The sequence below is a fragment of the Bombina bombina genome, chromosome 2 (assembly GCF_027579735.1).
Source record: "Bombina bombina isolate aBomBom1 chromosome 2, aBomBom1.pri, whole genome shotgun sequence".
NCBI classification, from domain to species: Eukaryota; Metazoa; Chordata; class Amphibia; order Anura; family Bombinatoridae; genus Bombina; species Bombina bombina.
Window position 1 is genome coordinate 55,756,885 of NC_069500.1, and position 24,849 is coordinate 55,781,733.

At 35.5% G+C, this 24,849-nt stretch overlaps 1 protein-coding gene across 3 annotated transcripts in view; it reads left to right on the forward strand.

Annotated features, from left to right (window-relative positions):
- Positions 1–13,188, forward strand: part of SETBP1 (SET binding protein 1) — a 283,742-nt gene extending 270,554 nt beyond the window's left edge. For all 3 annotated transcript variants that reach the window (XM_053701056.1, XM_053701055.1, XM_053701057.1), the window contains 2 exons: positions 4,061–4,213; positions 7,833–13,188. In XM_053701056.1, the coding sequence (XP_053557031.1) occupies positions 4,061–4,213; positions 7,833–8,326 (647 nt within the window). In that variant the 3' untranslated portion in view covers positions 8,327–13,188. The remainder of the gene's footprint in view (positions 1–4,060; positions 4,214–7,832) is intronic.
- The last annotated feature ends 11,661 nt before the right edge of the window (positions 13,189–24,849 follow it).

Sequence of the window (24,849 nt, forward strand, 5' to 3'; positions counted from 1 at the left end):
GGGGTGAAATTACCCGCAGGGTAATTAACATTGCACACAGTGCGCAATTTTGCGCTCGCGTGCAATCCTGCCCCTGCCCCACGCACAGCTAATAACGCGCAGCAGGAGCTTTCCAATCTCCTCGGTCGGACTCGATCAGTCTGGTGACCGCTGCTTGATAAATCCAGCAAGCAAAGTTCTTGAGAGAAATTGCTGCCGTAGGGGCTTAATAAATCTAGCCCTCTATATAATAAAATTCTTAGCCTATTAAATCATTGGCATATGCCAAATATGCAAGAGGCCTGGTTGTTTAATTATTATTGTACAAGGTATAGCTTTGCCACCTCTTTGGGTGTGTGTTTATCTTTCTGTCATGGCAACCTCCTGAGCACTTTTTTCTTTTTTTTTTGTGGGTGGGCGGGTACTTGGTACAGCCAATCAGTTACCACTGCCACCTGCTTCATACAAACAAAGCCTGAGCAGTTCTCTGTTTTGGCTCTATACTCACTCTATAGTAGATGGTGCATATGTTACAGGAAGGTGTGCCATCTCGGCCATGTATTCCTAGACACGTTATGAGTTACCCATGGTGCAGGGATGGCCAGGAGGAACATGATAGTGTTGACCAACCAGAGGCACAGCACCCTGCAGCATGTGTAACTCATAACTGTCTAGGAAAACATGGCTGAGATGAGCAAGGATAGTCCTGTGCATACCAAAGACTTTCTGAAGATATTTCTTGTGTGTATATCTGTATATGTGTAAATACCCTGGAAGCATTTAACCCCCTTCATGCAGGGGCCAGTGTTCAACCATCGGAACAAAGTTCTGATGTAAAACACTTGCTATAAAAATTGTCAATGCTGTCACGTGATTTCAAGGGTGGCATCAAGATTGTGGGGAACTGGCTACGATGCTAGGCACGCCCCCCGTCCGAGTTCCCATTCTGAAAGTGCAGGAGGCTGCAGGATGCCAGATCGGTTTAGGACATTCCATGCTGTTCTAACGGCGCTAAGGGATTAAGCACAAAGGGAAGAAAAACAATTTTTGTTGTTTTTAAAATGCAACAAAGGTAAAATGCAGAGAGTTAAAACTAAACACAGAAGAATAACAAGATCAATAAATGCATAATAAAGAGACGATGCAAAACCACATAGTTTGAATTTTAATTTAGTAGATTTTTTTTTTCCTGACAAATATCAGTTACATTTTTCTTCCTAATGCATCATGTGACCGCCATCAGCCAATCACACAATGCAAAGATGTATATCCTGTTAACTCTTGCACATGCTCCGTAGGAGCTCCCCCTGGTGCCCCCTCAGAAAGTGTGCATACAAAAATACAAAAAGACTGCATATTTAGATAATGGAAGGTGAATTGGGAAGTTGTTTAAAACTGTGGTGCTCTAAATCATGAAAGTGTAATTTTACTTGACTGTCCCTTTGAAGTTTCTGTATATACCGTTGTATGCAAAAGTTTAGGCACCCTTGACAATTTCCATGATTTTTATTTATAAATAATTGGGTGTTTGGATCAGCAATTTCGTTTTGATCTATCAAATAACTGAAGGACACAGTAATCATTTCCAGTAGTGAAATTAGGTTTATTGGATTAACAGAAAATGTGCAATATGCATCCAAACGAAATTAGACAGGTGCATACCTTTGGGCACCCTTGTCCATTTGAGAGTAGCAATATGGGGCCTCAAAACAACTCTCAAATTACCTGAAAACAAAGAGTGTTCAACATTATGCTTTAGGGGAAGGCTACAAAAAGCCTATTGCAGAGATTGAAGCTGTCAGTGTCCACTGTGAGGGAACATAGTGAGGAAAATGGAAGACCACAGGCACAGTTCTTGTTAAAGCCAGAAGTGGCAGGCCAAGTAAAATATCGGAGAGGCAAAGGATAATGAGAAAGGTCAAAAACAGTCCACAGACACACCACCTCCAAAGACCTACAACATCATCTTGCTGCAGATGGTGTCCACTGTGCATCGTTCAACCAATTCAGCGTCTCTTTACACAAGGGAAGCTGTATGGGAGAGTGATGCGGAAGAAGCCTTTTCTGCCACACACGCCACAAAAAAGAGTCGCTTGAGGTATGCCAAACTCACATTTGGACAAGCAGCTTCGTTTGGAAGAAGGTGCTGTGGACTGATGAAAGAAAGATTGAGTTATTTGGTCCATAACCAGCGGCACAGCGTTCCAAGACAACACATTGCCACAGTAAAATGTGATGGATGTTCCATCATGCTGTGGGGCTGTGTAGCCAGTGCCTGTACTGGGAATCTTGTTAAAGTTGAGTTCGGATGGATTTCCACTCAATATCAGCAGATACTTGAGAATAACTGTTGAGGAATCAATCACAGTTACACCAGGGCTGGATATTTCATCAAGACAACGACCCAAAACACAGAGGAACCCAAGTACATGTTCTGGAATGGCCATCCCAGTCCCCAGACCTGAATATCATTTGAAAATCTGCAGGTGATTTGAAAGCGGGCTGTCCATGACCTCGGCAACCATAAAACCTAACTAAACTGGAGGAGTGTTTTGCAAGGAGCAATGGTCCAAATACCTTCATCCAGAATCCAGACACCCTTAGTACAGGCAATAGGAAGCGTCTAGAGGCTGTTATTTTTGCTAAGAGAGGCTCTACTAAATATTGTATGTAATATTTCTGTTTGGGTGCCCAAATTTATGTACCTGTCTAATTTCATTTGGATGTATAATGCATATTTTCTGTTAATCCAATAAACCTCATTTCACTACTGAAATATTACGTGTCCCTTATTATTTGATAGATCAAAATGAAATTTCTGATCCAAACACCCAATTATTTATAAATGAAAATCATGGAAATTGTAAAGGGTGCCTAAACTTTTGCATACAACTGTAGATATTGGTTTTCATGTACACACTTTATTTGTTTTATTAGAAAGGGTGTTGCTATAGAATAACATATAAGCCAAATATTTTTAAAACAAATTAAAGGGACTCTAAACCCAAACATTTTTCTTTCATGATTCAGATAGAGCATTTAATTTTTAAGCAACTTTCTACTTTACTCCTGTCTTTATTTAAAAAGCAGGAATGTGATGCATAGGAACCTGACCATTTTTGGTTGAGAACCTGGGTTATGCTTGCTTATTGGTGGGTAAATGTAAACCTCCAATAAGCAAGCGCTATCCATGGTGCTGATCTTAAATGGGCCTGGCTGCTAAGATTTACATTTCTGCTTTTTAAAATAAAGATAGCAATGAGAACAAAGAAAAATTTATAATAGGAGTAAATTATAAGTTGCTTAAAATGTCATCGCTATATCCTGAATTATGAAAGAAAAAAGTTGGGTTCAGTGTCCTTTAACATCCGTTTTGCTCCTTTCGTTTTTCCAGTAGCCAGACTCAACCACCATTTACTTTATTTAAAGGAGCCAATCCCGGGCTTAAGTCTTGCAGACAACAATGCTAGCCATGGTCATAATGTTAGTATAAATTAAATTGGTTTGCAGCTATCAGTTAGAGAAGAGATATGTATCAGTGTTGGCCTTGGGAAGTCAGCAGGGTGCATTTCAAGTTCTGAGAATTAGAGAATCCTCCTATTCAGGGCTTGAAGGGATAGAAAGTCCAAATTAAACTTGGCATGATTCAGATTGAGCAATGTCCATTTTAAGAATCTTCTATTTTGAAATTTACTTTGTTCTTTTGGTAGTCATTGTTGATAAATTAATATTGTACATATGATACACTAATGGAGCTAGTTGGTGATTGGTGCCTGCACACATTTGTCTCCTGTGATTGGCAGACTAATGTGTTCATCTAGGGCATTGCTGCTCCTTCAACAAAGGATACTGAGAGAATAAGGCCAAATTAAATAATAAAAGTAATCGGAAGATGTTTAAAATTGTATTTTTTATCTGAATCCTGAAATAAAAAAAATAGGTTTCATGACCCTTTAATTCAATAAAAAGGGGACAAAAAAAAAGAATGAAAGTATATTGCGAAGTTATTTAATTATGCATAACTAAAGATTTTGTATAAAACTAAGTAATATATTCACACACATTTATTACTGTTTTTCAGGTATATCAAATGCTCATCTAAAAGCGGACCAAATGGCTCTGCATAATAAAAATGAGAACACATCTCCCAACAACTTGACCAAAAGAAAACCAGCAGCCGAAGCTTTGGCCCTGGCTACAAATCCTCTGCTAAACTTCTTCTCTTCCGCAGAATCAGTTTGTATAAAAATAAGTACAGTAATATATTTACAGTGATGTAACCTTCCAGATTAAAAGGGACATAATGCAAGTATAGGTTTTGCTTAAAGGACAATTGTATACAGGAGAATTACACAAATAACAAGTGCATAATTAAGAACACTTAGTATGAATTTCAACTAAGCAGTAGATTATTTTATGACAAATTGTTTCCCATTTGCTGGCCCCCTGTACCATGTGAACAACCATCCAGCCAATAGCCAGCTAGTATACGTATACACTGTGAACTTGTGCACATGCTCAGTATGCAGTTGGTACCTTCGAAATTGTGCATATAAAAAACCAGTGACAATGGAGTAAATTGGAAAGTCTCTTAAAACTGCATGTTCTATCTGATCATAAAAGTTTAATTTTTACTTTAATGTCCCTTTATTTTAACGTTAAATCTAAATGTTCTTCTGAGTGTTCTTTTTGGAGCCAATCAGAGGCTTGAGCCATAGGGAGCAATGTACTCTTCGCTCATCGTGAGGATCCAATTTGGTCTTTGCCCTAGGAGGAAATAAAGGAATTCTACTTCCTGTGTACAATGCTATACAGTCAGTCTACTAAAATAGTGCTACACGTGCATATAGTGCTTCAGATGGAATTCTACTTGGCAAAGGGCCAGCTAGGATATTGGAAGTTGCCTTGTATATTGCTTCCTATGGCTTGTGTGATACAGCCTCTTATTTGCAGCATTGCTTTGTTCTCTAGTTATAAAAAAATAAAAAAATAGAAAAAAGATGAGATGATGGAAGGGAGTGCTAGATTTCAGGTAACAATATTATTTTAAATGTGTAAAGTCTTTTTTTTTTAATAGTTTTTATTTCATAACAGTGGTACTCATGACATCTATTTATCTCCGGTGGCCCCCCCTGCATAATGGCTGACCCCTACTTCATAATCATTACTCTTTCTCTCTTCTCTCTCTCCTCCTCTCTCTATCTCTCCCTTTCCTCTCTCTCCCTCCTCTCTATCTCTCCCTTTCCTCTCTCTCCCTCCTCTCTATCTCTCCCTTTCCTCTCTCTCTCTCTCTCTCTCTCTCTCTCTCTCTCTCCTCTTTATCTTCTCTCTCTCTCTCTCTCTCTCTCTCTCTCGCTCTCCCTCCTCTCTCTCCCTCCTCTCTATCTCTCCCTTTCCTCTCTCACTCTCCTCTTTATCTCTCCCTCTCTCTCTCTCTCTCTCTCTCTCTCTCCCCCTCAACTCTCTCTCTCTCTCTCTCTCTTTTTCTTCATTCCTTCCCTCCCGCTCTCTGTCTTTCTCTCCATCTTCTCTCTCTCTCTCTCTCTCTCTCTCTTCCTCTCCTCGATCTGTCTCTGTCACCCTCTCTCTCTTTCTCTATTTTATTTGGCAATGATTATTACCCCTCTACTTTTCACTGTGTATCCTCCTATATGTTATTCCCAGAGATGCCAAAACATAGATTGCTAGGTTATAAAAATATATAATTTTTTGAAGGAAAAATATCAAATGAATAAAGCATTAGCTTCACATTTAGGCAATCTAGAATTGAAGTGTCATTTTTATCTGCTGTCCAGATGTTGAGGTAATTTGCTCCAATCTGAAAGGAACTGTTAATGGGAAATTAGGCTGCTCCATGGGTTTCCTGTAATTAATGAAGATCTTTTTGAAAACTTCTTCACTGAAAACAAATCTTCAGTCGAGCCCAGCTGTTAAGCAAAAAAAAAAGTCTTTAATACTGTTTGAATACCCCAAGGCAAAGCCAAACAAATATAGTATTTAATGAGTTTTAACTAATTAAAAGAAAATTTTAGTATCAAAATAACAAAGTTCTCATCTTTTGTAATGAAGAAACGTAGGAGGTTTTAGCGTGCATATGGAAAATGCATTTTCTGTTATAATTAATGAGAATAAGTGTAAGCGAAACTGGTGATTGTTAAGCGTATTTACATTAGAACAGATGTCTCCATTTTATTTTCTTGCATCACAAGTTTCATATATCAATTTCTGTTGTGAAGTTCATTCATTAAATATGTGGGTGAGTTCATATGTCAATTTCTATTGGTTTAAATTCATTTATACTGAACCTTCCATGTTACAATGTTTGTTTGGTGGATTGTAAAGAAACAAAATCAAACTTTTATGTTTACAATTTTTTTTAAATTGACTTAACAATGTACTTAAAGGCACAGTAGTTTATATTTTTATTTTATGTAGTGTATATTGGCATACCTTTCAACTTTTCTTGGCTAGTATCTTGGAAGAAGCGGCCGGGAATGATGTCAGCATGGTCAGCATGTCAGCAAGTTCAATAGTTCATGTGATAAGGAATTTAGTAAATTGATAGATAATAGAGATAATATATACATTTTAATGTTTCTATTTTGAATATTGAATCATTTGAATATTGAATTAGAAATGCTATTTCAAATATGTAGATTTACATTTTTCAAATTCGAATATTGCATAATTTGAATCGAATTATTAGAAAAATTCTAATCTAATTTTACATTTTAAAGAAAGCGTTAGAAATACATTTACATTAAACAAATGTTGTACAAACATTCGAAACGAACAAATGTGTTAAAATTAGTTTCATTTTTCGAATGTTGCAAAACATTTGCCTACCCCTACTTATCAGACATGTTTTGCACAGGAACCACACATACTCAATAACCCAGTAAGTATGTGTGCACATGTGGGAGTATAAAAACCTAGTGCACGTGATTTGAAGTATATTTCTTGTTTATGTTTATTTAATTAAAGGGACAGTCAATACCAGAATTTTTGTTATTTGAAAAGAAAGATAATCCATTTATTACCCATTCTCCAGTTTTGCATAACCAACACTGTTATAGAAATACACGTTTTACCAAGAGAGAGAAGAAATATTTATAATCAGAGTAAAATAGAAAGTTGCTTAAAATCGCATGCTCTATCTGAATCATGAAAGAAAAAAAATTGGGTTCAGTATCCCTTTAAGGTTTTACTTTATCAGTTAACAGTATTAAACGGATACTGAACCCTACATTTTTTCTTTCATGATTCAGATAGAGCATGCAATTTTAAGCAACTTTCTAATTTACTCCTATTATCAATTTTTCTTATTTCTCTTGCTATCTTTATTTGAAAAAAAAAGGCATCTATGCTAAGGAGCCAGACAATTTTTGGTTCAGAAACCCTGGACAGCACTTGTTTATTGGTGGGTGAATTTATCCACAAATCAGCAAGAACAACCCAGGTTGTGAACCAAAAATGGGCCGGCTTCTAAACTTGCATTCTTGCTTTTCCAATAAAGATACCAAGAGAATGAAGAAAAAATGATAATAGAAGTAAATTTGAAAGTTTCTTAAAATTGCCTGCTCTATCTGAATCATGAAAGAAAAAAATTGGGTTCAGTGTCCCTTTAATACAGAGCATGTTTAGAACCACAGCATTTTTTCTTGCTTTTTCTGTGAAATTTGTGGGGGTGGTTATAATTTCATAGAATTGACCATCCACAGTGTCTAAATCTAAATTTTTGAGAATCAGTACTTTTATAAAAGCTATTTAGTGAGGCTAAAAATTTTTGGAATAATTAATATATATATATCATTTGAGTTCAATAAAAGTAATTCACTCTCACTTTTTTTCAACAGCAAATGCTTCACTTCGGAAGAGATTTAAGCGCTGTGAGATTGAAGCCATCCAGTGTGAAGTACGGAAAATGTGCAACTACAATAAAATTTTATCCACCAAAAAAAACATGGATCATGTGAACAAAATTCTTAAGGCCAAGAGATTACAGAGACAAGCAAAAACCGGCAATAACTTTGTGAAAAAGAAGAGAGGTCGTCCCAGAAAGCAGCCAGTCCTATTTGATGAAGACTCTACAGACCAAATGCCTGTTTTGGAAAAATGTGTTGATCTTCCCAACAAGCGAGGACAGAAGTCTGTTTTTAACGTTGTAGAGATGGAGGCCAGTGTGGACGCTGTCATGGATACTATTGAATCCGTAATACACATGGCAAGAGAATCTCAGTCTTCTCGTGCTGCAAGGAGTACGAAAACTAAACTCAGCGACGAAGAGGAGATAAAGACAAAACGGCACAGAAAAACAAGGAGAGGGGACTCAGAAAATACTCCATAAGAACATTATAACTTAAGTTAATAAACATATCAGGTCTGATAACTGATGTAAAATGTAAACATGGCTGCAGCACCGGACTTGCAAATTATCGTTGTAATAGAATAAGTAGCTATTTTGCAATGTGGTTGACATGAAACTTTTGGCACTAGGAAATCATCCGCTTAATATATCATAAAGTACAGAACTACAATGTGTTCACTATTTATGAGAACATTATCTATATGCAGCGTCATTATTTTTTTTCCCCCCAGTGGAGTGTGAAAATGCAGAATTTTGCATTGCAAGACTTTATGGAATTAACCGTTCTTTTAAAAGGTTCATATATATAATAGTTCTTTTTTTTTGTTAATGCAAAGCCCAGTTAAACATATAAATAAACAACAAAAAAATCTTGATTATGTAATAGAATTGTGGAAAATTCTAAATTGATAAAATTATCAACTTTGATATTTGGATACTATATATATATATATATATATGTGTGTATATATATATATATGTGTGTGTATATATACACATTTTAAGTCTTAAGCAATTGGATGATTGGCATTCATTAGTGTATAAAAGATGCCAGTAATAACAAAAACTGATGCATTAATATTCATACAGCTAATCTGTATTTGTTTTATGTTCTACATATCTGAGAATCCGTAAAAATGTATCTAGAAAAATATATAAAAAAAAACAAAAAAAACCCCAACAAACAAATAAAAACGCATTCGCTTTCTACCGGTTACCAAAAACTATGTAGCAAATGTCTTAGTGGGTTGTTTTATCATATCTCATCCTAGTATTAAATGGCAACTGTTTGTTAAATATGGAGCAAGTGTTCTTATCTGACAAAAAAAATGACTAAAGGGTTGCACCACTGCAGTTTGTATTATGCCACAATGGAAGATTATCCAAATTTGTGGTTGCCTTAATAACGTGATTTTCTTGTACATAATGTAACTATGTTTTAAAAAAAAAAAAAATCAGTCTGCATGAATGCAAACTGTGTGATGGTCTTTTTTATTGGTCAGTTCAAATTTAACTTCTTTTTTTTTCTCAACAGTCATTGGTTGTTCTTGGACAGAATTCTAAACTCTTAAAAAAAATTCTTAAAAACCCAATCAACAGTTAAAACCACATTCAATATTAATATGTATTCTTAATAGTAATACTAAATATTAATAGAAATTAAAAGTATACTTTATCAGCATTAGGGTGCAATAAAACAGTACAGATATGTTTCCCAGAAATTCATTGTGTGATCATATTAGTAGGTTTTTTTTTATCGTTTATCTTCCCATTGACTAATAGAATAAAATACTATTTTATTTGTATCCGCCTTTATATATCAACGCAGTTTGTGATTTACCCGCATCAAGTGTAAGTCCAGGATATCACATAATAATCTTGTATTAACTAAATTATAACCAGATGTTAGCAACTGGCTTTTTGACTTACCTTTATATGTGTATGTTTGATATGCAATAACAGTGGTGGTGTCTTAAAGGGACATGAAACCCCATTTTATTTCCCTTCACAATTCGGATAGAGAATACATTTTTTAACAACTTTCCAATTTACTTCTATTATCTAATTTGCTTAGTTTTCTTGGTATGCTTTGTAGAAAAGCATACACTGGGAGCCAGCTGCTGATTGGTGGCTGCATGTATCTGCCTCTTGTTATTGGCTTAGCTGATGTGCTCAGCTAGTTCCTAGTAGAGCAGGGCGCTTAAAATGTTTTAGAACTACATTTCCCATGATACTCAGCCAGCCTAAAGTGTGTCTGAACATCATGAGAATTAAGTAAATTTGATAATTGAAGGAAATTAGAAAGTTGTTTTAAATTGTATGTTTTGTCTGAATTTTGGGTTTCAGGTCCCAGAAGAAGACAGTAAATGCAAAATATATAGTCCTATATGTTATTTCAAATAATTAAAGCTTTCCAAAATAATTATTGATATAATATTGGAACATGTCATTTATATTTATATAGGCAATACTACTACAGTTAAATGTTTTTTGTTCTGGTTATTATAAAACAAAGAATATACAGAGATGGGATTTTACAAAAGATATTGACAGTGCAAATATACATTTTTGCTTAAGAGCATTTTAATTTTGACTACTAAATATCTTTATTTAAAATGGTGTTGGTTTAGGGATAAAACATACTTATTCCTAGAGTTCCAAACCCACCCAGTTTTATGCAGTGAAATTTGAAATGCTACAAACGTTTAAACAAACCTTTTGATCAGCGTGTTTTTAGAATTGACATTTCAATATTCAATTTAATCAAAGTGGTGGTTCTAATTTTCATTAATGGGACTGACTCACCATTTAGAACTGTAATTCTGTTAGAAAAGAAGGGCATTGTTGTGCAGTCTAGGGACATATCCTTTGAAATACATCTTGAGTATGTTTCTTATTTTCTTTGTAGTGGCCAATCAGAGCTCTGGCTCTAATGAAGCAAATTACTATAGAATTGCAGTATTACTATAGAATACTGTAGAATATTGTGAGGTCAAAATTTGTTATCCTGCATTCAAGCCTCTCTAGAAGTAATAGGTGAGAAACTACCCCACATTTTTTTAGAGTTAATATGTAGGGAAAGAAATAATGAAAGTACATTGCAAAGTTTTTTTGGGGTTTTTTTACTACACATAATTCAACAATTTATAGATAATTAATATGTGTATTTACTGTCCCTTTAAAACAAAAATAGTGTCATGCAGATATTTGAAAATAAAGATTTAAAATTTTGTAAAACAAACTAAAAACAATAAATATTTACATTTAGAAATCATACCCCATTTAACAATTTCTGTTAAGCATTTCAAAAGTAAATTTATACATTTTAAATTCCATCGGTACAGGAATATTTTTTTTTCCTCAATACTGTCATGTCTTAAATTAAATCAATATACATCTGTTCTTTGTAGACATTGACTCTTTTTTCTTTGGGGCAGTTTCAAAGCCATACATTTTATATTTTAAGAATATTGTCCTGTGCACGAAACTTAGCATATTAATTAGGAACTAAATGGGTTTTTCACTATTTTTAGTACTTTTCATCAATTAGAAATGTATTTTAGTATGTATTTGTATGCATGCAAATTAGAACTTATTTATATCTTTCTAAAGAAAATGGAATAAAATATATTTTGGAGCTTGGTTTCCCACAATTGAAAACATAAAAAACAAAACAAAACCTGGTTTATATTCATCTTGAAATTACAAAAAGAAAAGAGAAAACATTTATGGCTAAAATATAGAAACAAACTGCATCCAAAGTAAGTCTACAAAGTTCTTTCATGCTTACAAGTTAATTACATTTATACGTTTTTTAAGATTTTTAAAACTAACAGGAAGTGAGTGTTTGTCTACAGCTGTTTCCTAGAGATACACTAATCACTGGCTTTTAAGCGCAATTCTAACAGTTCGTTATTCAAAAACAAAAAAATTAACAAATTAAAAATTGACTTGAATGTCTTCTTAAATACCAATCTCAGGTTCTAAATAACATCCAAGCCTTCAAATAATCCATCATTTAATTTCCCTCTTTTTGTGCCCATTGCCATTTTGGGTAATATTTGCACTAGAAAAGCCCCATAACTGTAAATTCTTTTAATAAATGTGTCTTTTGCAAGTCCATATCTGCGCTGCTCAGAGGTGGGTTTTTACCTAAAGCATTTTCAAACAGCTTGCTTCTTGGGTTGGAATATATGCCGGTAACCAATTAGACCAGGACAATGATTAGTAAAGTTGTAAATAAGCATGTTAATAATTTAAAATAGGTTTAAACAGTGTTATTGCATTTAGATGTTTGCTTAATAGGAATGAACAAAAAGTGTTTACAGGTTTGAGCAAGTCAATGGCAGATTTGTGTGGTCATCTTCTTAAAGCCAACAACCTTCTTGCTTAGTATGCCAATAACAGACTCTGACATTTTAATAAATAAAAACGATTAGTATTCAGTCCAGGACATTTTTGCAGTGACTTATTATTCATATTCACCCCATGGGTATTTTGCTTTTCCATATATTATTTAAGATCTCCCCTTGGCTGCAAAAAAATTATTTCATCCTGTCAATGACTACTTGATAACACAGTGTGGTCTATTAGGGAGATGTATTTACTGACCCAACTCAAAAGCACATCATATCATCCATTAATATACCCCCCCCCCCAGCAAAAATATTGTTATATCTGATTTACATCTACACTACAAGAAAACATAAAGTTATATAGAAATGTGAGAGAGCTGCCAATTACTCAACATGGGAGTGCATTTCAGTCCCATGTTGATTTGTTTTTTTAAGCTATTTCTTAAGTAATGCACATTTAATGTTATATATGTATATATTAAAAAAAAAAGAATGGGGCACAAGATTGTTTTACAAGTCGAGCTGGCTAATTTTTAGTTTATTCATAAGTGGTTTCTAAAATCCTTTTTTTAAAGTGTATTTGCATGTTCTAATTTGATTGTATGTAAACCTATTTTAGATCAAAAAAATGTATTTGTATTTTATTGAATATAGAGGCAAGAAAAAAAAACCTTGTACATTGTTTGAAATGTTTTTTGTAACAGTTTTTATTCATGAAGCATTTTTGTACATTTAAAAAAAATGGATATGAAATTACTGTTCTTTGATGCTTAGAATACATCCAGCATGTTGTAATGCCATGCCCCTTCATGATTCTAGCTTGTTGGGTTTTTTAAACATTTTTTTTTCTAAAAGATAAGCTCAGTTTTTTTTGCTACCGAATCAGGTTAGCCAGCATAGAGCACTTAACTCAAAAAGAAGAAAAAAAAAAGATAATGCTATTCATATGTTATTCATTGTGTGAAATTAAATGAATTCAATTCAGAATTTGTGTGGTGAATTTTTAAAAAAATTTCTATTTTTTCTATGCCATCTAGATTACATGTAACCAATCTATGTCAATCCCATCATCCTCTTTCATCCTAGTTTACTTTTCTATTCAGTGTTCACTTTCATCCTCATTGATTATAACATTGGGGTTGCCAGTAGTAGCATCGATGAAAGGCTACCAGGGTCTATAGCCCCAAGCCTGGGACAGTGAATCCCCAGATGTATGTTGGATGTTTTTTTTTTTTAAAGATCAACAAAGGCTGTTAAAGGAAACAGTCTACTTGAAAATCGTTATTGTTTAAAAAGATAGATAATCCCTTTATTACCCATTCCCCACTTTTGCCTAACCAACACAGTTATATTAAAACACTTTTTACCTCTGTGATTACCCTTGTATCTAAGCCTCTGCCTGACTGCCTCCTTATATCAGTTCTTTTGACAGACTTGCATTTAGGCCAATCAGTTCTGACCTTGTATATAATTCAAGGGAGTGAGGCACAACATTATCTACATGGCACACATGAACTAGCATTGTCTAATTGAAATAAGAGGCAGCCTTCAACGGCTTAGAGATCAGTTTATGAGCCTACCTAAGTTTAGCTTTTAACAGAGAATACCAACAGTACAAGTAAATTTGATGTTAAAAATAAATTGGAAAGTTGTTTAAAATCGCATACCCTATCTAAATCATAAACTTTACTTTTGAGTTGATTGTTTCTTTAAAGGGTCTCTTCCTTTTTAAGATGGCTGCCACCAAAAAGAAGTGACCAGTAGCATATGCAAAATTATAGTATTGGCTGGTGTGAAGTTAGTTTAAATAACTGATTTCTATATTATTGGAGGCCTAGGGTGTACAAAAACACTGTTCTGTACTCTGTTGGTAGCCAATATAATATAATTTGCCTGTCTGCTTACATCAAACAAAGAGTTAAAAAGGATGAGTAAAATCACTGCACTGTGTGTTACGGGCAACAAAGTAACCATTGCTATTGATAGTACTGACAGCTAAGGGGTAAAATAACTGTGTAGGAGTAAAAAATGGAATTGAAGATGGGCAGAGTTTAAGATATGTTTGGTTGGGATATGGTAATGGAGGCTTTAGTGTAGTTTTTGTGAAGGCTCTTGAATTTACCATTGGGCTACAGTGCTTTACATTCCTCATAGGTAGCCAATGGGTTAAACTAGGGCTTTTCAAAGTCTTAGACGGTGGGCCTCCCCAGTGATGACATTTACTAGACAGCTCCTCCCCCCCATAATAGATGTTCCTTTAAATATTTTTTTTAAAGGAAATTGTAATTTTTTTTTTCATTTTAATTTGGAGAATATATTCTCTCAAGAGCTGATTCAGCTCAACCAAAAAAGAGCTGCGCTCACGTTTCAATTTGTGCTTTGTTACTGCTGTGTTAAACGCAAGTTAATGATCAAGCTAACAAATACAATGCAGTCTCTAAGCAATTTTTAACTCATTGCCTTTCTTACACCTATATCATCTCGCCTTTTGCCTTATTCTGCCACAACATGGCAACTATTATTGTCGGCTCTTTAAAATCTTTTTGCCAAAGTCAGCTGCCACTTGTAATTTCCATAGGATAGTGAGAAGTGTCACTACTCCCACACCTCCCCTTACATGCTCTAGCGCCCCCCTGGGGACGCCCGCATCACACTTTCAAAACCAGTGCCTTTAACTAAATGTAGCCTCCAAGAAATTATGTGGTGCTAAAAGTTAAAAGGAATGGGGTCACTGTCTACGCTAACAGCAAAGAGGATAATAGGAAATGCTAGTCTGTAAAATGGATATTCTAAATACCCTATAATATACTTTAAAACAGCTGAACATCTATTAAATAACATTAAAAAAACATAAGAAAGCCTAAAGATATGTTGAATTTATCATGTAATTAAGCTGTTCCTACTTTTAAATGTCCTTTTAATAATAAAATATATTTGAGGCTATTTAGCCTCAACAAAATAAAATGTTTATACCTACTTGCTCCTCCCATATCTGTGCCTAATGGGCATGTGCAGGGCCCAATAGCTTAAAGCTGTGTTTCTCAACCGTGGTCCTCAAGTACCCCCAACAGGCCAGGTTTTTATGATAGCTGAACCAGTGCACAGGTGAAGTAATCGGCTGATCAGTAACCATGGTTACTACCCTGCTCTCACCATCAGCTGATTATTTCACCTGTGCACTGGTTCAGCTATAATGAAAATCTGGACTGGTGGGGGTACTTGAGGACCCGCGTTTGAGAAACACTGGCTTAAAGGAACACAAAATTCATAATTAAACTTTCAGGCTTCAGATAGGGCATGCAGTTTTAAACAACTTTCCATTTCACTTCCAATATTTAAATGAGCACAATTTTTTTTATACTCACACCTCTTAAAGGGACATTATACACAATTTTTTTTCTTTGCATAAATGTTTTGTAGATGATCTATTTATATAGCCCATAAAGTTTTTTGTTTTTTTTAATGGATAGTTTTGCTTATTTTTAAATAACGTTTCTCTGATTTTCAGACTCCTAACCAAGCCCCAAAGTTTTAGGAGAATACCGACGTATACCTACACCAGCTTGCTTCTGTTTGTGTAAAGGGTCTTTTCATATTCAAAAGAAGGGGGAGGGGGGTGATATTTCCCACTTGCAGTGGGTGTTCCAGTAACCTTTTAAACAGAGCTAAACTGAAAGTTTTTAAACGGTTTTATACTCGATTTATATATCAGTATCTGTGCAGTAGTGTCTATTACAAGCAGTTATAGGAAAACTGGTGTATACTGTCCTTTTAAGGCACCAGCTTACTGAGCCTGTGCAAAAAATTCACAGTATATACATATATGATCCTTTAACTCAGATATTGATCCTCATAATAGGTAACGGGTATACAGTAAATGACTATGCAAAATACTAGGAATCAAATTAGAATTCCTGGGAGAAAAGATTGTATGGCAACTGAAATGAAAATTGTCTCCCTTTTAAAAAAAAATAAAAAATCCAATTTATACACTGCCAAAGAAAAGGTAAAAAAATGGTATCTAATTAATTCAATATTAAAGGGATATTAAACACTTCAAGATATTAATATAAATAGTTTAATTACATGTAGTAAAACAACTTTGCAATATACTTTAATTATTTTTTTTGTTCTCCTTTCCTATAATTTGATTCTGAATATTGTGGCCTTTCCAATTCATGTTAAACATGGAAGTGTAGACAAAGCTGTATTCCACACAGTCATTGGTTGCACACTCTAGTAAGCCATTTATAACCATTCCTAATTGGCCTCAGCAGAAAAGATAACCTAAGTTACAATATGGCGGCGCCTACTGCTTTATGAAAAAGGATTAGGCTAGATTGGAAAACTCATGTCTAATAGTCTGCATTCCATACATAGGGGGTGTAATCGCACTACAAATACATTTTAAAGCTTATAATAAATGGGTTGTTGAGGGTTATCAAATGGATTGAAATGTCTTCAAATTTGAGAACCCTATTGAAAACCATGAAGGCATGGGAATTCTGGTGGACTGTGATTTATTGGAAAAAATGTTATACTTACCAGATAAATTAATTTCTTTCATGATGGGGAGAGTCCATGAGTCATTACATGTGGGTTTAAAATCCAGTCCTACAGAAAGATGCAAAATACCCATACAATGGAGTCTTAATCTCTTACTTTCCTATGATTCCTTAGTCATACATATGGCCAAGAGAAAGGACAAAAGAAGAACTAGGGAAAGGAAGAATCACAGTAAAAGAAGTAAAAAACCGGGTACTGCGCCCGCCAACTGTAATGGAAAAACAAGGGTGGAGCCTCGTGGACTCTCACCAGCATGACATAAATTAATTTATCAGTTAAGCATAATGTTTTTTCTTCAATAAGATGGAGAGATTCCACAAGCCATCTCGTGAAATTCTACACTCAAGTTGTGAAGTCCAATAGCCCACCAAGAAATAGGGTGGGAAAACAGTTAAGGCATGTAAAGGTGCTAACAGGCACTGTGGCTTGGAGAGCTTTCCTACCTAAAGCAGCCTCAAAAAGAGGCAAAATGTGTGAAAATGGTAGAATTTGGTAAAGGCATGTAAAGATGACAAGTAGCTGCCTTGTAAATTTGTTCAATGGAAGCTTAATTTCTAAAAGCCCAAGAGGTGGCAATTGGTCTCGAGGTAGAATGAGTAGTAATTCGTTCAGGGGGAAGCTTTGCTGCTATTAGGTATGCTATGCAAACAAAGCTTTATGCCAAGCTGCCAAGGGTGATTGCAGTAGCTTTATGAACTTTGCAGAGACCTGAGGAATAGATAAACAAGGTAGAATAATTATTTAGTGGCTTGAAGATAAAATTGTGAGGCTCTTACTACATCCAACTTGTGAAATTATTTCCCTTTAGTTTTTTTTTTTTTTTTTTTGCACTGGAGAGAGATATGGAACTATAGTTTCCTGACGGATGTTTTCAGAAGAAACAACTCTAGGAATGAAAGAGTAGTTTGTTCTTAAAGGGACACTAAACACAATTTTCTTTCTTTCATGATTCAGATAGAGCATGCAATTTTAAGCAAATTTCTAGTTTACACGCCTATTATCAAATTTCTTTCGTTTTCTTGCTATCTTTTATTTAAAAAGGCAGGAACGTGGATGCATAGGGAACCCGGCCCAAATTTGGTTGAGAACCTGGGCTATGCTTGGCTTATTGGTGGGTAATGTAAGTCTCCATAAGAGAAAGCGCTATCCATGGTGCTGAACCTAAAATGGGCTGGCTGCTAAGATTTACGTTCCTGCTTTTAAACTAAAGATAGCGAAGAGAATGAAGAAAAGTTGCTAATAGGAGTAAATTAGAAAGTTGCTTAAAATTTCATGCTCTATCTGAATCATGAAATAAAAAATTGGGGTTCAGTGTCCTTTTACCACTGTTATATCCTGATAAAAACAAATCAGGTAAGAAGAATCACGAGAGAGATCAGAAAGCTTAGATACTTTTCTGACTAGGAAATGGCCAAGGAGAAAGAGAACCTTTCAAGACAATTCTAAGACTCACAACAGGAAAGGCAATATTTCAAGATTTGGTGATAAATTTGTCTTGCAACATAAGTGAAAGTAAAAGTGTAAAATTTCGTCTTGCAACATAAGTAAAAGTAAAAGTGTCTAACACTTTATTCTAAAAAAAAATAATCTCTGAATATAACTCATTCAATGAATCTCCATGCCATCAAATTGAGAGATTTAAGGTTTTAATGGAAGAAGAGAACCTTGGGAGAGAAGGGTCCTTCGTCAGAAGGAAGAGGCCACGGTTGACTGGAGGACAATTATACCAGATATGCATGCCAAGGCCATGCAAGATGAAGTTGAAATACCTGAGACCCCTTTCCTTTTTTATCCTGGCTATTATCCTGGATAAAAAAAACAAAACAAAAGGATGAAAGATGTTAATCAGATTGAAGGACCAGGGAATCTCTAGTGTATCTATTAGCGTTTATTTTGGATTTCAAGTAGCTAGCACAATACTGGAATAGCTTGTAAATCAACCTAGAGCAATGAGGTGTCTATTCCTGACCTTCCTCAAAGATTCACAATTTTATTTAAAAAACTCCAGATACAAGGTCCATTCGTCAGGGTGGAATTACTGAAATCAGAGGAAGTCCACTTCTAAGGTGTCCACACTCTAAATGTAAATTGCTGAAATCATGCAATGATTGGATTTTCCCCAAGTCCAGAATACTGACTACCTCTTTCATTGCTAAGGTACTTCAAGTGTTGCCTTGGTGATTGATGTAAGCCACTGCTGTTACATTGTCTTACTGAAACCTCAGAAAAGACTCCTGTTCCTGTCTTAACCAGGGCCAACTCTTAAGAGCCCTTAAGATTGCATGGAGTTCCCAGAAGTTGATTGGTATCCTTTCCTCTTGAGGAGATCAAACTCCCTGTACTTCCCTGGAACCCCAGACTGTGCCCCAACCCAGCAGGCTAACATCCATGGTAATTAATACCTAATCGGGATGGAGAAAAAGAGGTTCCCTGAATCAAAGAGTTGGTGAGCCTGCGACCAAGCTAGAGAATGTCTTGTCTTGTAGTCTAAAGAGATCTTCTGAGACAGATTGTTGTAATCTCCATTCCACTGTTGCAACATGTGAAGCTGCACATTTTTAGAGTCAACAAAGGGTTAAATAAATGTGTCACATAAAAGGTTAACAGACCCTTTTTCTACCTTTTGCCACAGTCTAAACACTCCAGATAAGCCTGTGACTTAGTTCAGTAGGTGCAATGGTTAACAAACACTCTCTCATCTGTACTAGCCCATAAAGATGCCCATACTCCCCTTTAATGCCACCCACACTAACTATCACTGCTAACACCATTATTATTAATTAAATAATTATTCAATTATATGGGAAATCCTAAGGAAAAACCCAGGTTTCCAGATTAAAAATCTGGCAAAAACTCAATCTGTAAAAACGTACCCGTGATACATTACTAAGAATATTGTCAGATACCCCAACACTTTCTTACACCTCTCCCTGCTCCCAATCAAGAATACCTATGCCAAAGGCACTGAGAAGATTGTACTCCCTAAATCCCTAACTATTAAAGTCCTGCCAGTTGATAATCTCCTTAGAGCTCACCAGTTCTGAGATGCACAAGAGTCATATCTGCCCCAGTATCCCTGAGTCCTAGGGGTTGCCCTGTGTCCCACAGTGACAGCTTGTAGATTTTCATTGTTGTTTGCATCTGACCAGTTGAGGATCTTCCATAGGGGCGTAAGGGCAACGCTTCAATAGAACTTTGGGGTAAAAAAATAAATAAAAACAATAAAATGCTATTGTAAGGTGAGACTGTGAGATTTAAATTTTTTTTCCAGGATACTATTTTTTTTCAGGAAGAGGGGGGTTGATTTAAAATAATAATAAAAAAAATCTTATAAGTTGAAACACATTTTATAAATTTTTCTTTAGATCTAAGGGCGTTTTCAATATTTACCCTGCTGAGAGCACTTCAGGCATGCTTAGTCAGCCCTTATAAAGAGTTTCTTTACATCACATATTAAGTTTCTATATGGCCGTTTAGGGGGTGGGGGGTTATACACTCTGCGCTCGTCAGATAAAAGCCATGTACCTGATCCAGGGTGGTGGTACATCAGCAGCAGTAAAATGGATAGAACAGTCTGCTTGTAAGGTGTTGCATGGCATCACTGAATCCCTGCAATGAAGGGGGAACATTAGGAGTCTTCAACTAAGTGAGTAAGCTCTCAACATCTTAGCCTCTGTTTACCAACCATTGTAAGCACCAGAATTATAGCTTAGTAAGACTGAGTTTGTGACAATCTCCTCTTCAATCAAAGAAGAAGAAAACCGGCACTTCTGTTAAAACAACAGTCTTTATTCTTTACAGTTAAAATGGGCCAAAGCTAAAACCAATATGTAGCCCAATTTAATTGAAGAATAAAAACTGTTATTTCTTTCCTAAGATATGGTGAGTCCACGGAATCATTAATTACTAGATGGGAATATCACTCCTGGCCAGCAGGAGGAGGGCAAAGCGCACTACAGCAAAGCTGCTATATATGTCACTTCCCTTACCCATAACCCCCAGTCATTCTCTTATGCCTCTAGTGCAAGGAGGAGGTGAAGTAATTAGGTGTCCTGATTAAGATTCTTCTATCAGATTTTTTTGTTTTGAAGTTCAGGGCAGGATTGCTCTGCCTTCCATCACAATCTGGGTATAGCTGTACTCCACATTAGTCTCTTCAGTAGGCTCTTAAAGCAGTTAGGAACTTGCAAAGTGTGCTTTGCTGCATTTTTTTCTAACTGTTGCTGCCCTGGTATTAAAAGCCTGAGTAGTTTTACTCTAGCCTTTCTTTTCTAACACAGGTCTATGTGAGGAGTGGCATTATCTCACACTGGGTGTGTCGTCCTTCTGCCGGTTGGATAGATGCAGGTAAGTGCTACTGAGTCTTCTATGTTGGAGATTAGGCACTTTAAAAGATTCTGCAATATGAAATGTGGACTGATATATCCTAGATGGGATATTATTTGTGGCAGGTGCAGGCACTTACTGTGACAGAGAGACACTGGTTCCCTTTGTTAGTAATGAAGGGGGTTAACCATCTTCATAAGGCGTATTTTTCTATTGATGTTTAGGAATATAATTCCTGTGCTTTTTCTTGTGGTGTGTACTAGTTCTAGTGAAAGCGGGGGAAAAGTTTTTTTCTGTAAGCACTGTGTAACAGGTGTTTGGATTTTGGGACTTGTTTATTTATTATAAGCCTGGTGGGTCTTATGTATTACTTATCTATCAGCGCTTTATTATTTCATGCTTGGCACTGGACTAAGGGCCTTCTGCTGTTATAGTTTTTAATTTTAGCCTTATGGTTCTTGAGCCGCTTTATGGTCCCGCCTCCTTGGATAGTAAGAAGGCAGTTGGCGCCATTTCTGTGTGTATAGTTGCACTCATGTGACCTCTCCGGTGGGGTCAGATTGTTCTGTTAACCTTGTCTTGATATCACTAAGGTTATTTTGGGGCTAAGCTGTTTTTCTGGGTCCTGTTTTGCCTATGTAGGTAGACAGTATCTGTTCTATATTTTTAATTTATTTATTAATGTTCATGTGAAATGAAAGACAATAAGGGCAGATTATGTTCAAATAAAAAGTTGACGAGGCCTGCTTGAAATTAAAATATATACTTTTTTTTCCTAAGTGGAAATATTGTTTGGGAATTGTTGTTTCCTCTCTGTGTCCTCATTCCTATTTTTTGAGGTACGTGTGTGCACAATATGGATTTTGTGCAGGCTTATGTTTTTGTTTTAATTTTCTCTGTATAAAGAGACTACTGCTTCTTCTCTTTTTTCTGGTTGAGAAGTTTTCTTCGTTTGCTTTTCAGACTGTGGGGCTGCAGTTTTCCTGAGAGAGTTATAGCTCATTATTTGAGGGTTGTCTCTTCTTTTTGGGCTTTCAAAATGAAGCTTCTGTAGAACAGATTTGCAAGTCTGCCACTTAGTTTTTCATTGCATATTTTTTAAAAAAAATTTTCAGATTGATTCTTTGTCTCAAGTTGAGACATCTTTTGGGGGTATAAAGGTTCTTCAAGCAGTGGTGCCTTCTGTTTTGGTTACCTGTCTTGTCCCCTCCCTAATCATCTGTGTCCTCTAGCTTGGTATTGGTTCCACCAGTAATTGATGAATCCGTGGACTCAACATATCTTAGGAAAGAAAACATCATTTTTCAACGGCCCACCTTTATTAAGACAGTTGTTTTTTTTCTAAACTTCAGGCACCTCCACACTTTTGTGTTATCTTCTTTTTCCATTTTTCCTTCGGCCGAATGACTGGGGTTATGGGTAAGGGAAGTGACATATATAGAAGCTTTGCTGTAGTGCTCTTTACCTCCTCCTGCTGGCCAGGAGTGATATTCCCACTAGTAATTGATGATTACGTGGACTCGCCATATCCGGAAATAATTTTTTTTAATCAGGTAACCATAAATTATGTTTTTAACAGAAGGTTTTGTTCTTTGATTATTTAAGAAAGCCATTTGTTTCCTTTACACCTTCTAATTGAACCCTTGTTTGCCACATGGATGGCAACTCGGCAAGGCATCTGGACATGGGTAGTTGGGGTAAGAGTCAGTTCTTCCCGCGGAAGTACTTGCACATCACCCATGGATGTTTACCTGCCCGGTTGTTTTTACAATGTGCCTTAGTAACTCTACAGCGATAACTGCTAAACTTTAGTGGTGGAGACCTCTGTGAAGCTATGTACGCTCATCTGCTAGATGCAAATTAACATACATAGGGGCTTTTTGAGCTGCAGCTCCAGACCCATATGACACCGTGTTTTTTTGTTAGGTTTAGAGGCAGGGCCAGCTCTATGTGGTGCAGCACACTCGTGCTAAAAGTTGTGTCTGTTTTTATTTTTTTTTATTTCAATCTTAAATCCAAAGCACATGTGGCATGCACAGCACATTGCCATAGCCTAACAGAACAAAAAAATTAAGCTAAAGTGCTCAAAGCTAAAACTTATATTAGAAATAATAATTGATATTTATATTATGAACAATCAGAATTTGTTCAAATCAATATATAAAAAAAAAACCATACGATGATAGAATAATCTATCTATTTATTAAATAGTATATCTATTAAATAAACCTTAGAATAAATCGGTGTAGTAAAAGGAATAATCCAAAAGTATCCTATAATACACAATATTAAAATAATAAATAATAATAGCACTCTTTAAGGTTGACCGACCTACATAGTATCTGTGCACATCGCAATTGAGTTGCTGAATTAACTACTAGGTATTATAGTATGTCCAAGTAATGTTTCAATCTTTTCCATGTATATAGGAAATAGTGGTCAAACAGGATCCCTTTGGTGCCACAAAATCTCCTTATATATCAATAATCTCTTTTTGGTTCCCAAGTGTACATTATATGGCCATAAGGGATATCCAACATTCAGTGTGTGTGACACACAGATAATGAAGAAATGTTCAAAACCCACTTCAAGCCTTCTTTTAACTGTGTAGACTGATTCTGGCACCAGTAGCGGTCCTTTTGATTCACCTTTGTTGGAGCGTTCGCGGCTTATTTTCTTTTTACCGTTTTCTATGAATTGAATTAAAGGTATAGAGTCTTGTTGGACCTGTTGACTATAATACTTAGAAATATGTCCCCCTTGAAATTCTACATTAGTTGTTATTGGAATTAAAGGGGATGGGATAGTTGATATATTAGATGAGTCGTTTATTATCCTTTCCCAATTCTTAAAGGTATGTTTTATCATTGGGTATTGCTTAATACTTGTTGGTCTCCCTTCCACTGAGGTCCAAATAATTTTTTTCAGTGGTTATTGGGATATTAGACTGTTTTCCAATTTTATCCATGCTTTATTCTTATCGTTAGTATGCCAATCCAAGATTCTTTGTAATGTTATTGCCCTATGGTAATTTTTAATATTTGGAACTCCTAGACCCCCTAAATTCTTAGGCTTAATTCTGGGTTTTGTTTGTTTCCAGATAAATAAATTAATGATTTTCTGAAGGTTGATACAATATGTTTATGGAATGTTTATAGGTACTGTCTGAAAGATATATAAAATACGTGGAAGAATATTCATTTTTACCGTGTGGATACGGCCAACCCAAGACAGGGATTTTAATGACCAGTTTTTTAGGTCTGTTTGAAGACTTACTAACAGCTTTGAGTAATTCTCAGAAAACAGTCTAGTATCGCTTGATGTTAATTGTACCCCTAAATATTTTAACGAAGTTTCTTTCCATATAAATGCACTATGTGTTTTAGATTCTTGAAACCCCCTCTTTGATAATGAGATCTTAATTGCCTCTGATTTATTTTTATTAATTGAAAAATTGGAGTGTATCCCATATTCCTGAAGTAGATGTTCCAGATTTATAACAGACTGCACTGGTTCCGTCATTGTTAATAGAACATCATCTGCATATAAGTTTACTTTATATTCTTGGTCCCCTATTTTTATGCCTTTAATATTTCTATCTGCTCTTATTTTTATTGCTAATATCTCCATAGATAGCACAAACAACAGGGGTGACAGAGGGCACCCCTGTCTTGTGCCATTGGAAATATCGAATGAATCCGAGAGTATCCCATTAATTTTCACTTTGGCCGAGGGAGACTTATATAGATATGATAT